This window comes from Seriola aureovittata, chromosome 4 (genome assembly GCF_021018895.1).
Source record: "Seriola aureovittata isolate HTS-2021-v1 ecotype China chromosome 4, ASM2101889v1, whole genome shotgun sequence".
Lineage (NCBI taxonomy): Eukaryota > Metazoa > Chordata > Actinopteri > Carangiformes > Carangidae > Seriola > Seriola aureovittata.
In genome coordinates, this window is record NC_079367.1 from 16,209,076 (window position 1) to 16,223,837 (window position 14,762).

The following is a 14,762-nucleotide window of genomic DNA, read 5'->3' on the forward strand; positions in this document are numbered from 1 at the left end:
AGAGAGAGAGAGAGAGGTTAATTAAAGTGTATGCAGTATTCATCGCATTTCCACCAATTCTCACTACTTTACCATTTTTTCATGTTGCGCTAATGCACGTGTCTATCACAGGCCATGACATGATTTTCTGTTCAATTATAACCAAACAATTTATCTTTATAATCTCATGCGGTCTTTCATCAAAAGCTGAAATACTTCATATTAAAAAATAATTTAAAAAGCGCAGCCCTTGGCGCAAAGTGGAGAGTGCAGTAGGTAAAATGTGACACAGACATAAAGTAATATAAGGTTTCACCAGTGCCTGTGACATAAGGGGAAACATACGTCCCTGCCAGGGTTTAAACAGATGTAACCCCGCCTTGATTTTCCACAGTTCTTTAGAGTCACCGCGTCTCCTGCCTCCGTCAGAACCGAAGGTAACTCCACTCCGTGCGTAAAGCTCCTGGACACCAGACGGACACAGCACACTTTCACCCTCCGCTTAATTTCTCTGAACACCCGAAACTGAAGAGAATCATTCCTCGAGGTTTTCAGTAAACAACCGGAAAACTGCAAATGAAGTAAATGATTTTAAGTGGTTTTATTTATTTATTTTTTCATTTGTATGTATTTTTGGCTTCCAGTATCGCAGTTTTTCCCTGCCAGCCTACACTGATGCCTCGCACCCGAGTCGCTGCACAGACTCTGTTGATTTATAAAGAGTAAACAATGTGCAAAGCAAATGAAGGATGCAGTGGGGGAGCTAACTGTGGATGCTCTTGGATTTAACAGCCGGTGCCTGTAAAACAAAGATTCAGTCAAACTTATGGCGTGAAGGTAAGACAAATATTTTTTTCTGTGTGATGTGCTAAACTTGACAAGAAAACAAGATAATGTGTAGTTTCTATCATTCTGTAGCTCTTAATATTATTCAGATATTGTATGCACAAGCATTTCTATCCAGCAGGGATCGGTGGTCCAGCTCAGCCTACCTCATGAAGGACTCGGGGTGATACAAAGTGATTTATTGGGTGTGATTCCTGAGGTATTAACTTTCAAGGTGAATTTGCCACTGCTGTTGGCACACTATTAGTCGCTTCCTCCTACAGCGCATTTTCCCATTTCCAAACGAACACTGTTTCTGTGAATGACTGAGTGTGCGCGCGCCAGCGCACGAACAGTGCATGTGCCACATACACAGCCATGTATATAGGGAAGATTTGTTCGTATAACAGGTCGATTGTTTACATAATGGATCCAGGTTGGCTTTCAATGTTTAAAAAAAACTGAAAGCAAACATTTGCTCTCCGCCGTAATCCAGCCCAAGAAAAGTGCTCTAAGTGAGCTGTAGTTTAATTCTTGAGCGTGGCAGTGTGCCTGTGTCAAACTGTCCTTTCCTGCCCAGAGATTTCAGATCTGTTTGTACCTTGTACCAGTTTGTAATTAGTGCTGGGTTCTCCAGAGGCAGCGCGGCTCGACACAGCTTCGTGCAGGGCAGGTGACTGCTGCTCGGCTGCACAGCCCGTCCTGTGTCCTACCAACACCCGCTGAGCAGCTTTAACAAGTTGACAACAGCAGGCAAAACACATGAAATACTGCACTGTTGATAAACCTGCCTGGGTTTACAACGTGTCTGTGGTACTTGGTGTAACAGAATTTGTAGTGACGTTTTTATGATTCAGGTATTTTAATGGCTTGTATATGTAGTCTGATTTTGCTGCACTGTTTTTTTTAAATAATATGTTAAGATATATGCATTTGGTCCCTCCAAACTCTACCACAGATTTACAGTATTTTTTTTCTCTCTTTTTTTTTGCACGTTCATTATGCAATGTTTTGGTAAATTTGTGATTGTTAAGATAACATATGACAGCCAATGAAGAAGATGATGGTGATTTGCTACAGTTAGTACCCTTTAACGAGTCAGATGAATCACTAATAACTGAAGACAAAAGGGAAAAGATTTTAAAAAAAAAAAAATATGATAGGCTTCTGCAAAATATTACCAAACCAATAACTGATACCTCAGATAAACAATATAAGAATTACTTTGACATTTGGTCAGTAGCTGCTCTGTAAACCAGCAGCTATAGTTCTGTTGATAGCTCAGCCCTGGTCAAAATACCTGACTGCCAAATAGGTGCTGTCACTAAAAATGTCACTTTCCCAGGCTTTATTTGACAAGGTAAATTGGTTATGTCAACTCCACTTGTGCAGAATTAACAATTTGAATACTTAAGTAATAGAAGAAACTCATCAGCTAATCCAAAGTGAAAGTGTCTTTTGTGAAATACCAAGATAATCTGCTCAGATTTGATCTTGTGTCAATCTGCTGTCTATCCAGTGACAGTCTTCTGACACATTGTTCATTCATATGGATTCTACACCTCCCTGTCTCTAATCTGTCGCACCGTATTGTGTGGAAACCAGCCTCAACAGAGCTGCCTAATGCAAGACTGGCAAGCTCAGCTGTGCAAAGACAGCTTCACTGATTCAAGCCTCCTGGATGCTTCCAGACAATTGTCCATTTAAAAACAGATATTCATCTCAGGATTAATTATTTGAATTAATATCTGGAGACAAGGACTTTACACTGTGAGAGATTGGCTTACATAAGGTTATTCACATTAAGGTGGTAAACAGTGTTTAAGAGGATAAGGCATAGTATTAGCCCAATAGTTAAGAGGTTTAAAGCCAAATCACTTGATGCAGCTGGTCGGTCAATACTGACATTTCAATTCAACACGCTGCTCCCCCGAGAGGTGACATGCATTCAACAAAAACAACACAGTGTCACAGTCTGTGCTTATTAAATCAAATCACGTACCCTGACAAAAGTTATTTGTTTACAGGGTTCTGGTGCCCAAAATTTGATCCAGGTTGTGAAATTAAAACCTCATTTATGTGTATCATGCACTGAAGTGGGGTGGTGCTAGTGCGGTCAGATTTTTGCAAAAAGTGGAAACCATAACGCATACAGTATCTTTCTTTTCATTAAAGGAGTGCTGCCAGTTTTATAAAATACTTTTAAAAAAAAAGCTACACAATGTACAAAAAAAGAAGGAAAAAAAACTCTTGGGAGTGTCACAGTCCTTTCATTTCATTCTTTATAGAGGAGCAGACGAGCATTGCACACTTGGGAGAGGAGTATACTCTGGCCTGGCTTAAAAGAAGTTGATTAGTGCCTTGTGTACTTTGATATTGACATGATTATTTGTGATAATTTTGCTATGAGAAAAAGTTAAACCACATAGTTGTCAAGGTCCACAAACACCTTCTAATCATGTTGCATGGACTACGCGGCTCTTACACCAGAGCCAGAATGTTAAGAAGCAGTAGATGTTTCTCGTAGATGTGTCAATTTAGGCAGAAAAGAAAAGCTCATGTTGGAACAGAATAAACAAAAACAACAAAGGAGTGGGCACGGGAGCTACTGTGACCTTTGCGTGTGGTCCAGTCTGAAATGTAAGCGAGCTAAGATGAAATATAAATAGTTTAACTTTACAGCAGAACTGGATGCTCAAAATGGCTTCCAATTTACGAACAGTGTAAACATCAACCCCTGTAACCAGCAGTGGAATTCTTGTACGTCTTCGTAATAAACGCACAAGGCTCATATGACAGACCAGCAACGCCACATCTGCTCCTGTATATATTTTACATTATATGTACGGTGGTCATCCGGGTCAGCAGCCCCATTGTGTTTTGACAGGAAAATCATTTAATTGTATTGGATCTCTGTGAATGTATCCGACTGGCCCACATTCTCTCTCCCCTGAAACCCATTCCTCAGTAAGTCAAATACGTCAACACTCTAGGGAGCAGCACCATCACTGAAAGGATGGAGGAGCCAATTAGGTCCAAAAGCCAATAGGAGATCCACCATGATCTGGTTATGTTCCAGGTTAGAGTTATATGCTGAGAAAGTTATGTCAGCTGGTTGGTGCGTCTGTACATTAATGGTGTGTCCATGTGACATATTGATCCATGCGTTATATGTAAACAGTGTGATGCATTATTAGTAACAATTGTGACCCTTAATGAGTGTGCGCCGTTTGTTGTTGTGTTTCACTGGATATTCTTTTTTTTAACAATAATTATATTTGCTGTCAAACATATTTTGTTTTTGAGGGCCTACAGTAGTTACATGGCGACGCGTACACACACACACAGTACTGTGTTCACTGCCTTTACAGTGCAGTTTGTATAATTTGAATATCACTAACGCCTTCACAAAGTCTTGTGAAGTGTTTTGCAAACATACAAAGTTGCAAAAAGTACCAAAATAACATGTATACACCTAATGCTTGGCTGGGTGGAAATGCATCCTCACACATTTTCGAGAATATAAAACAGCCCATCAGTCTGGGTCTTTTGAAGCTTGAGCAACAGGCAGTCAAAACATCTGTGTGCGTAGAAAGAACAGTGAACCTTTCCATGACTATCTCCCTGATCTGCTGCCAAGCTGCACACACATATATACAAATACAGACACACACACACACACACACACACACACACACACACACACACACACAATATTCCCCTGAGAGGTGTAAAAGTGCTTAAGCTACAGTTAGGCTACGCTCTCTGAGGATATCAGGCACCCCTTTGTACAGTCGTGCACATGTGCACTGTAGCACTGCATACAGACATGCATGTACAATCAATGTCACTGGACAGGGAAAGTCCAAATTGGCTTTGGCTCTTGTAGAGCTTGATAAAATATCAGAGGTAAATGGCTTAAAAACTACTTCCAGGCCCACATGGGAATTCTCTGACTGTTCCAGTGAACAATCTGGACCAGTGGTGTGAAAGACATTGTGCAGCGATTAACAGGATGACAGAGGAAAAGGAATGAGGATTAATAGCAAAAGTAGAAAGAAAGAACAGAATTTCCCAGGAGAAATGAAATTTCTTCCCAATTATCTTGCTGCACAGTGTGTTTGGTCTGAATACCCTGAAACAGGACTGTGTGGTCCATTCAAGAGTATCTCCCAGTAGACTTCAAATGAGTACCACTAGTTCCAGATCATTCCAGCTCCAGCAGATGGTGTCTCACACACACAGACCTTCAAGGTGTGGAAAGAAAAATGATTTACTCCCTCAAAAGTTCTTCTTCTGGCTTTGTATCTAATCCTTAAAAAAGCCAAAAATTAAAGGGTGAAAGTGAGATGAAGAGGGGTGATGAGTCAGAGTCGAGCTTGGCATGACTCATGCGTCACTTTGAACAATCTTTTTTCAACCTCTTGTGTCAAGTGCCAAATAAAAGCTGGGGTTGTACAGCCTCTCAGTGGCAGCTTCCTTGACATTTACCTCAAGAGTCTGGGAGTCTTTTGTTTGGTGAACAAAGCAAGCACAGATCCTCCTGTCTCTATGACCTTTTGGTCTTATCTTTGATAAATTAATGTTCAATACTTTTGAAGCAACTGCTAATCTCTGAAAATAGCAAAGCCCCCCCCCCCCCCCAAAGAAAAAAAAACAACACAGCTTTGAAACAATCAGAAGCAAGATTTTCAATAAAGTAAACAAGTGAGCTACTATAAGTGTGCAGTACTTAACAGATTGAATAGTCCTGGTTATGTAAATAGTTGGTTATAGTGCTAAACCCACTGAGAATTAACAGCCAACCCTGTGGTTACATTATGCTTGCAGCCACTTTCAACTCATTGTTTCAGCTCTGTTTCAGTTTAGACTGTGTGATTGCTTGCCAATGGCTCTCATGAACCACCAACACAAAACCATAGGAAGCCATTTCCCGCAGCCAAGATCAGATAAGACGAGTGTACACTACCTACCCGGGTTGAAAGGCAGAGAAACAAAGGTAACTAGTGGCTGGTAATGTAGGTTAGGATCTTGAAATGTTAACCAATAATTTATAAGACAAAGCAGGGGTAAGAAGAAAAAAAAGGAAGTTGTGAATATTAGACTTAAATGTTTCAGGTGGCCAGAAACATGACTCCAGTAGAATAATCACTTTGCTCACTGTCTGCAATAGGTAGTTGTTTCTAACGATGTGGGGATTTTGTTTGGTCATACCCACACTGGTTAGCTGCTGTATTATTTATAGTGAAGTAGCTCGATATGAGCATCATGTGTGGTGCAATGGACAGATGAAGAAAAATTTTTGATAAACAAAAATTTAGTATCTTGTTTTTTTTCTAGAAAGAGGCCGGTGACAGGTTGTCCTCTCTTGCACACCTCTCATTGATCACAGAGCAGCATATATCTCTTTCACATACATGGTAAAAGTGACAACCTTGAGACATTGTTGTGGTTCGTGTTTTCACTACTAATCCATCCGGCCATGTGATCTTTTTGCCGGTAACACTTGTTGCATCTCAAGGCCACCTGTGGTCTGATGATTTTTGAGGCTGCAGAACTGGAGCTGGCTTACAATATGCGCAGGAAATCTCACACATACAAATTTCATCCTCCAACATCCCATTTTCACTTCAGAAAAGCACTTACGTATTTCATTATGTCCTATTCATTTGTTGCATGCTATCATAGGCCCCAGCATTTGCATGTGCAAAGTAGTGATACTGACAGAGATACTAAAACTGGTCATTGATGAGAATATTTTGTAAAGTGACCAATTTCTGCTACTTTTTAACCCAATCATTTTCAGGACTGAGGGCTGTGAAGTCTGGTCATGTAACAGATAATCTCTTCCATGACAGCAGGTTATGATGAGGCTGTTTGTATGTTTAGCTTACATCGATACTACAGCTATGGAAGTCTATTACAGAAAGACACAGATATCACATTCTCCATACTTTGGTGTATTTATCAGCTTATCGCTAGTGCAAAGAATCTGCCTGCCTAGCTGCTCTGTGATCCCACCAAAACCAAAAGCACCACCCAGTATAGTGTGGGGATATGCAGGATTATAAACTGCCTCAGATGACTGTGCAGTACAGCTGAGGCAGGGATCAGGAGAGGGGGAAAAAAAACCTCTGTCTTACTTACCTCACCTATTTTAAACACAGTGGCAGACAGGTACAGTTGGGCCTACAGTAGCACTTGATTTACCAGGGGCTTTCAAGCCTCTGTTGAACAGGCAAGGTGTGTCAGGAAAAAGCAGGGCCAGAGTTGTTGTGTGTAGCTCTTTGTGTGCACACATCTGCATCTGCTCCTTCGTGTATGTTTCATGCAATGTAATGGAAAAGCATCTAGAGGTGTGTGTGTGCGTGTGTGCGTGCGTGCGTGCGTGCGTGCGTGCGTGCGTGTGTGTGTGGCCTCACAAGAGACGCGACCGGTTGTTAGGTTGAAGCTTCCCCACAATCTAATGAGGTCGATGGAGGCTTGTTACCAACCTCCCTCTCCTCCGTTTCCAGTGGCTGAATGCTCTACCATTTTTACCCTTATGGCTTGAATTGAGTAGGTAATAGCTGAAATTACCACTACAATTACCTTTATGTCTTAGTGTATCAATAACATTGATGCATAAGAAGAATTTGTGCCCTGAGCGTTTTTCGTCTTTGAGCATGATGCATCATTGCCTTTTATATTTAGCCTTTCAAGTCCCTCCCTGCCTTTCTCTCTATATGACTTGAAACTTCCTGGATAGTCTCCAGTATTTCAGTTGTTTTCACCTCTTTCTGACAGCATCTCAACAATGAAAAGTGAGTGTTAAAATTTGTTCTCTGAATACCATTTCCAGTGATGTAGGTTATTGCATATGTCAGTCAACTAAATGACTTGAGTGTTGTTCTCTTATATAAGTCAAGTCAGGTAGTTCAGTATCCTGAGACAACTTGCAGTTTGTCTTCTTAATATAGAGTGTTTATCAGGTGCATACTCTCTGAAAATATAGATTATAGAAACTGCAACACTTCAGGTACTGCGGTTGTTGATCATTATTTGTTAAGACACAACAGACTGTGCCTGTGAGATTCGCTGGTCCTCCTCTAAACAAGGAAGGAGCCAGGAAAACGCAGTATACATTATATCTTTTATTAAGCAGGCCTCATGTTTACATTTTTTGTAACGTTAACTATTTATTGCACTCATCTCAGAAGGGTGCCAAACTAAACAGAATGCACCTTTATGGTTGTTACAAGAAAATCTTCCATAATGGTAATTGCAGAGAGAGAGGGAGGCATAATTACAACAGAAGGATGATGACACAGTAATTGCTACTCTGAATGAGCAGGTTTATTTTCAGCACAGTAAAAGTCATAGCAGCTACCACCTACACAGAAAGTGGCTTCACAGTTGTGATGACTTGCTTCTTCACTCTTACAGCAACAAAAGGGAGCTATTTTCCGAGAAAGGGAACTCACAAGATAGTCATTGACTTTGCCAGCATCAATGATTTTGACCTGGCAACTAAGAGGGTTGTGGCAGTTAGAAAACTAATTAGGATGAAGGGTATCGCGCAGTAGAATCAAACACTTTGACAGTATTGATAAAGTGGTATCAGCGTGAGCTTTTGCTTCCCCTTTGCATACGCTGATATTGGGAATTAGGGAAAAGATTGAATGTTGCAGAGGCTGGAGAAGGGTCTCAAAACTAAATACCATATCTGTACCATTAGAGCTGCATATGCCTGTTTCCTTTTCAAACAAACAGATTTATGAGAAAATCAAGTGTGAATCATTGGCATAATCAATTTGGCAAATATATAAACTCAAATTTGACACATGGATGCATTATTAGTAGACACTCAGACAATTGGTTTCACTTAGAGTAATTACACTTTGAAATAGATTTTTGAAACACATTTCATATTGGTGTCACAGCATTTCTATCAATGTTCACGACTGTAAAGGGAACAGAGAGAAAATAGAGCAAAACAACACTAATGGGATGTATATATATATATATATATATACATATATATATATTATTGTATACATGCTATTTTAAAACATGTATGCATGTGTGTGTATTTCTGTGTGTTTGAGGGATTTCAGTCAATAGAGAATAACAGTGATTCAACACAAGCAAATTGTTGATTAAATGGGGCTCATGTAAAGATTAACAGTGCAGTTTATTGCATGGTTTAATAAACTGATGACTGCATTGTTGCTGCATGATTGGATGAGATTAGCACTCAACAGCAACAAGCAATGTACCTGATTATTAGTTTTCCTCTTCTGATGCCAGTTCACAAACCACTGAAAATGTTATGGGAGATTGGACAGTAATTACAAATCAGTTTAAAAGCAGCTAATGTTAGAGTACCATTGCCACTATATAGTGGCAGCATTTAACAAGATCACAGCTCAAAATAATCCTGTAAATTTTTACTAATTAAAACAGGAAAGCAATACAAGAACAATTTGTGTTCTATTATAAGTTAACCTCCTAGGACCTGGCGTCCACATATGTGGACCTCACATTTTGGGTTCTCTAGACCACAATACTAACTTTTTCTCAACAAGGGCCTGGTGACCACATATGAGGATATTATACTGCCACTCAGTAATTGAAATTTAAAACTAATGTCCTCATATGTGGACATCATTTTTCTCAGGTCCCAATCAGCCTAAATAGCAAAGAGAAATTAAAAATGCACGCCATGCAAGAGTTCGGGTCTAAGGAGGTTAATTATGGTTAAACCATTTTTTATTAGAAGATGCTTACAATTACTGGGTAAAGTCATGCCTATTTTGTTCTTCCAATTATTTTATGTGTCCCATTAATACTGAATGATTACACCAGAACTTGCTTGCTGTAATCTTAAATGATAGCATGGCGGATAGTAAACTATATCTTAACAAAGTGCACCTAATAAAGTCATACTGTTGTTACACTCATGTTTTCGAATCAGAAGATTCAACCTGTCATTGCTTTTGTAAGTACTTGTCAGATATTGCCAACATTGGCTATTTCCTCTTCGAAAAATAAGTCTTAACTTTATCTGATGAAAGACAGAAAGCAGCCAAACCCTACATGGAAGACATGTAGTTACTTTGTACAAGAAAAACACTCTCACTTGTGCTTCTTATCTGCTTTTGTTGAGGCCAGGGAGCTCACCCGTCTGCAGAGAAAAGCTTTGTCACTACTGTGGAAATCCAGGATAGTCAGATAATGCCTCCTGCTTTCATAGATCAGTGCTGGGGTCACCTGGGAATAAGAGTGTTTGGTTAGATGTGAGACTGAGGGATTGTGGGTAGAAAGTGAGGTCAGGCTATTTAAGGATTATATCCAGGACAGGTCAACTGCCTACAATTCAGAGGTCTCCTGGCTGGCTACGGCACTATTTAAGTGCTTAATGATGACAGCTGCATCTACACTATAGCTGCTGCTCGGCGATCCATCAGTTTAATAATGTAAAACCTTCATATAGGACAGAGTATGTTATAGCTTGAACCGCTCTCTGTGTGCTTGTAATATTTAATCTTGGTGGGTCTCTGAATAGTGGTTGTACTGTGTGTATGAGAATAAGAAAAAGAGCATTTTCTAGAATGATAGTGCTTCCACTGCACACAAATCACTGTCTCTGTAATAGGGGCATAAATACATTTGCATTGTGCATTGTGAGTCACCATTTTAAAGAGTGCCTGTGCCCAGTGATGGCATGTAGCATTTCAAAGGTCTTGGCTACATGATAAATTGGCTCCGTAGCCTTAACTCTAATAATTTTGGTGTTGTAATTGACCATTCGCTAAGGCCCACCCCCCTTAATTGCTGTTGCTATGTCTGTTGAGCTTTCCCTTTCGTCTGGAACATATGATGTCGTATATTTACTGCTTGAAGATTATTGTAACTTTTTAAACTATGAGGCTTTGACTTCACATATGAGCAGGTGTTTCATTTCCAGCCGGTGACTTCTATATTAGTCAAAAAACATCAAGAACCATTTAAAGTTGATCCTTAACATGCAATTGATGGCAGCATACTAAAGTGTAGATGATAAACCTAAAGCCAAAAGACTAGGGTTAAAGCTGTCCCAGTGACCCAGTCAGGATCCATGTTGACAAGGACTAAATGTTGAATATGACCAATTTAGAGTGGGATAGAGCCACTTACACTCACTTCAACTCTGTTATAGTAGCGTTCAAGACCGGTTTTCTCACACTCGATGTTCCAGCCTTAAACCTAACCAACTTCTGATGTAACCTGTAACTCCAATAAGGAAGTCAGCTAACACGTTTGTGCAAATTCACACTTCCCAATAGCTAGTTCAAAGTTTAATTCACACAGATTAAAGTTTTTTTTTTTTTTTAATGAGCTGCTCTGAGCTCTTCTTTTTTTGTAAAACATCATCCTAACCATCCATTCCCAGTCACCAATCAAAGAAAAAATAGAGTACATGTTTTACCACTTAAACAATGTGCAAATCAGGACAACTCAAAACAGATCAGTATACAAATGTAATTCATCTCTACATACATTTTTATTATTATGCAGTGGGTGAAGAAAAGAAGTGCAGTAAAGGAATATTGTAGTTGCAGTGGAAACTTTATTTAACCTGCATTAATTCCAAATTTGGTCCGTAAAGCAGGTCTTTTGGCGGTGGGCGAACAGTTTTGGTGCATTAGCACCTCCGTCTGTTGATGCATTACCACCACCTTCTTGTCCAGTGTTATTTTCAATTAAGTAAGAAAGCAAACATGTTTTTCTAAAAACCATCCAAGTGTTCCTGTTACAGCCTACAAAGCTTTTAGAACATTTTGTATTTATGCACTTTCTCGTACAAAGTAATTCGTTTTTATTATCTACCCAGTGTACTTTCCAAACCAAAGTGCGTAACACACCAGTATTGAAACTTAGATAAGACTATTGCAGATATTTCCTGTAGCTGTTTCAGATGGCTTATCTGCACAAGTGTGAAATGCTTGCCACCCAGACTGCCCTTCTTATGAACAAACACAAATTTCCCATCGTAAATATTCTTGTGGTGTTTTATTACAGTGACATCCACTGTTGAAAAACAAGAGTCTGGGCTGCAGTCTTGCTTTTCCCAAGAGAGTGAACAAGACACATTGCAACCTTTCCATCAGTGTGTTAATTAGACTCAGAACAAAAAGCAATACATTAAAATTGTGGAACTTGAATTAAAATTGGATTAGAAGTGAACATAAAGTAGCTCACTTATGTCACTTTAATCAGTGCACGTACATGTATTATTGGGCACTCAAATATGTACTTCTGTTTTTAAATGTAAGCTAGTGAACATGAGGTTAAACCATTATTTAAGATGGAAAGTGCATTTTATTATCTGTCAGATTGTCATACACATTTTATGACTTTACTTTCTTTTCTCTTCTCCACTTTACTGGCAGCACTGATCTCCAATACACAAACACACAATGCCCGAAAAAGATCCATCATTTGAAGCCAAAATCATTAAAGCACACACTAACACTTCTATTACACATCAAATAACTGATGCAACGGGTGCAATATGTTTCACATAATTTCAACTATTATAGTCCATTCCATACTTTTTTAGCCTTGCTTTCACACTTTGTTTACTTTGCTTGCTGCCAGGTTTGTGTAATGCAGAACACCCACTGGCCGACTTCAGTTTCTATCTGTGATTGTAAACTCCACTTTGAAGTTAAAGCTCCCAGTCGTATCATGGTCATTTTATGTATTTGAGCTTGTGTGTGAGACTTTTCTTTCATGCAACTTATTGACTGCTGTTCTTATTTACACTCACCACGACACAGCTGCAGTTTCTGAGCTGAGAGGATAATAGTACAGAGGATTGCAACGCTGCTGACAGGTGTCTGGCACTGCTCACTGTGGCCCGAAATAGACGTGACTAAAACAATAGACACATTTTAGATTTAAGAGTCACATTTTCACAAAAGCAGCAAGACGGTGGCTAATTACTGGAGCGCTTCAAAAGATAATACATAATAATGGACTACAAAAATGATCTCTGTTGTTGTGTGACACTTACCTTGTTTATTGCCCCGTCTTCTTTGTTTGAGATTCACAAAGTGCATATGTTTGTTCAATGAGAAAGATGTGTTTTCAAAGCAGGAAATAGAAGCAGCCAGCAACATAATTACAAAGAAATTTGTATTGATCTGCAGCACCATTATGTTCATCAAAGTTATTATTTAATTAAATTGAATTTGCGTATCACATGTGTATCAAGCAATTGACAGCAACAATATGGGGAGGTGGGGGATGGGCATGATACTCAGCTTGGATAGGACCAGCTGTTTACAGTGGTATATTTATGCAGTAATTGTGCATGAAAAAAATACCTTTTTTTTTTTTGAAGTGCAATATAAATCATAATGTATGAACAACAAGGAAAATTGAACATAAAATACGAAATACTTTGTGATACAATGTCTAACACTTTAGTTGGAAAAGTATTAAAAGATTTTGGAGAAGCTTTGAAATAATCATCAGAGGATGTAAGTGAATTCCTTCTGATTGTAATGCCCAGACCAACGTGGTCTCAGCCTGTTCTTGGATCAAGATGTAGACGCAGTGTGGTAGGAGTCTGATATTAACCATTTAGTGTTTATCTCAAACCAATCACTGTGACTAATGTTTGCATCCGCTCAATATCCATTTCACAGTGGCTGTATTAGCAGTTTTAGAGCAGTTTGCTTGGTGTTTGTCGAGTAGATTGAGGTGACATGTTTTTGTAATACGTAAGTAATGAGTAGATAGTTAAATATCCATTTAATAACTTAATATTTCATTTCACTGTGCCCTCTAAGCTGCATGGCTGTTAAGCTAAGCTTCTTTGCTTTTTTTCCTAAATCCTTCATCAAGGCAATAAAAGGAGAAACAACTATAAGCACTGAAACCTCTCAAACTATTTCCTTAAGTACCACAGGGGCCACTTGATAAATGCAACATTTTCCAGAACCTGTGGGGACAACGGCAAAAACATTTTTCTTTTTGGAAAAAAAAAGTGTCCCTTCAAGTGTACTTTGTTCTGTTCTGTTTTCTTTCAGTATAATGGTTTAAGAGCTGTTATTTCAGTCAGTAAATTTACTGCAGCCTTGATACAGTAGCCTTGTAAATTGTCACCTTTTTCAACTTTAATTCCATTTACAAAGAAGCTGATTAGCTGTTTCCAAAACCAAAGAAACAGCCATTCATGAGAACAACCTCAAACCTTTGAATCAAGCAAGTTTCTGTCATTTGTACAAATAAAAAAATTTAAAAAAAAAACAGGGGACTCACCATCCTCAGCATAGCCTCTGACAGAAGCCCACCAGCATCAATCTACTTGTCACTTCCTGACATATTGTTGTCACCCACAGCAGGGTTTGTAACAAACACAGGCTGGTTTGGCAGAAATTGATAAATTTACATAAGCACTGTAAATAAATACAGTGCAGCCCCCAGGGCAGTGGGTGTTCTGCTTGTTTCAAATATAAAAATATGGGAAGAAAAACAAGTAATTCTTGGGGTGCCCAGGTAGAGACCTGTTCTGAGTCCATCAGAGCAGAGCCTGGCTTGTGGGTGGGAAGCCGTTGAGGGATTAGCATTAGCAGCTGTTGCTGGAGTCAAAGGTAGGAGGGATCTGGATTAAAACTGACTATCAGTCAAGCCGAACTGTAGCCAGAATCACAAGATAAAAGCTTGCTCTCAACTCTCCAGTAATGCCTAACACCATCGTAGGAGAGCATCATTATGGTGGTAAACAGCCAGATTCTTTGTGCAAGATACAATGTCTACCCCCGGAAGGTTTTCCGGGTCGACTAGTAGTTGTTGTTTTAATCTGAAAATGGACCATGGCTGGGAAAGAATTTTGTAAGTAACACTGTTAACTTTGTGCTGCATTACAAAGAAATGCAAAACAGTAATAATGATAACAACTGTTTACAATTAAGCAGTAATGACTC

At 39.2% G+C, this 14,762-nt stretch overlaps 1 protein-coding gene across 1 annotated transcript in view; it reads left to right on the forward strand.

Annotated features, from left to right (window-relative positions):
• The first annotated feature begins 391 nt into the window (after positions 1–391).
• Positions 392–14,762, forward strand: part of drd2a (dopamine receptor D2a) — a 33,403-nt gene continuing 19,032 nt past the window's right edge. Inside the window, exon 1 of the mRNA XM_056375135.1 lies at positions 392–816. Within this exon, the coding sequence (XP_056231110.1) occupies positions 753–816 (64 nt within the window). The 5' untranslated portion in view covers positions 392–752. The remainder of the gene's footprint in view (positions 817–14,762) is intronic.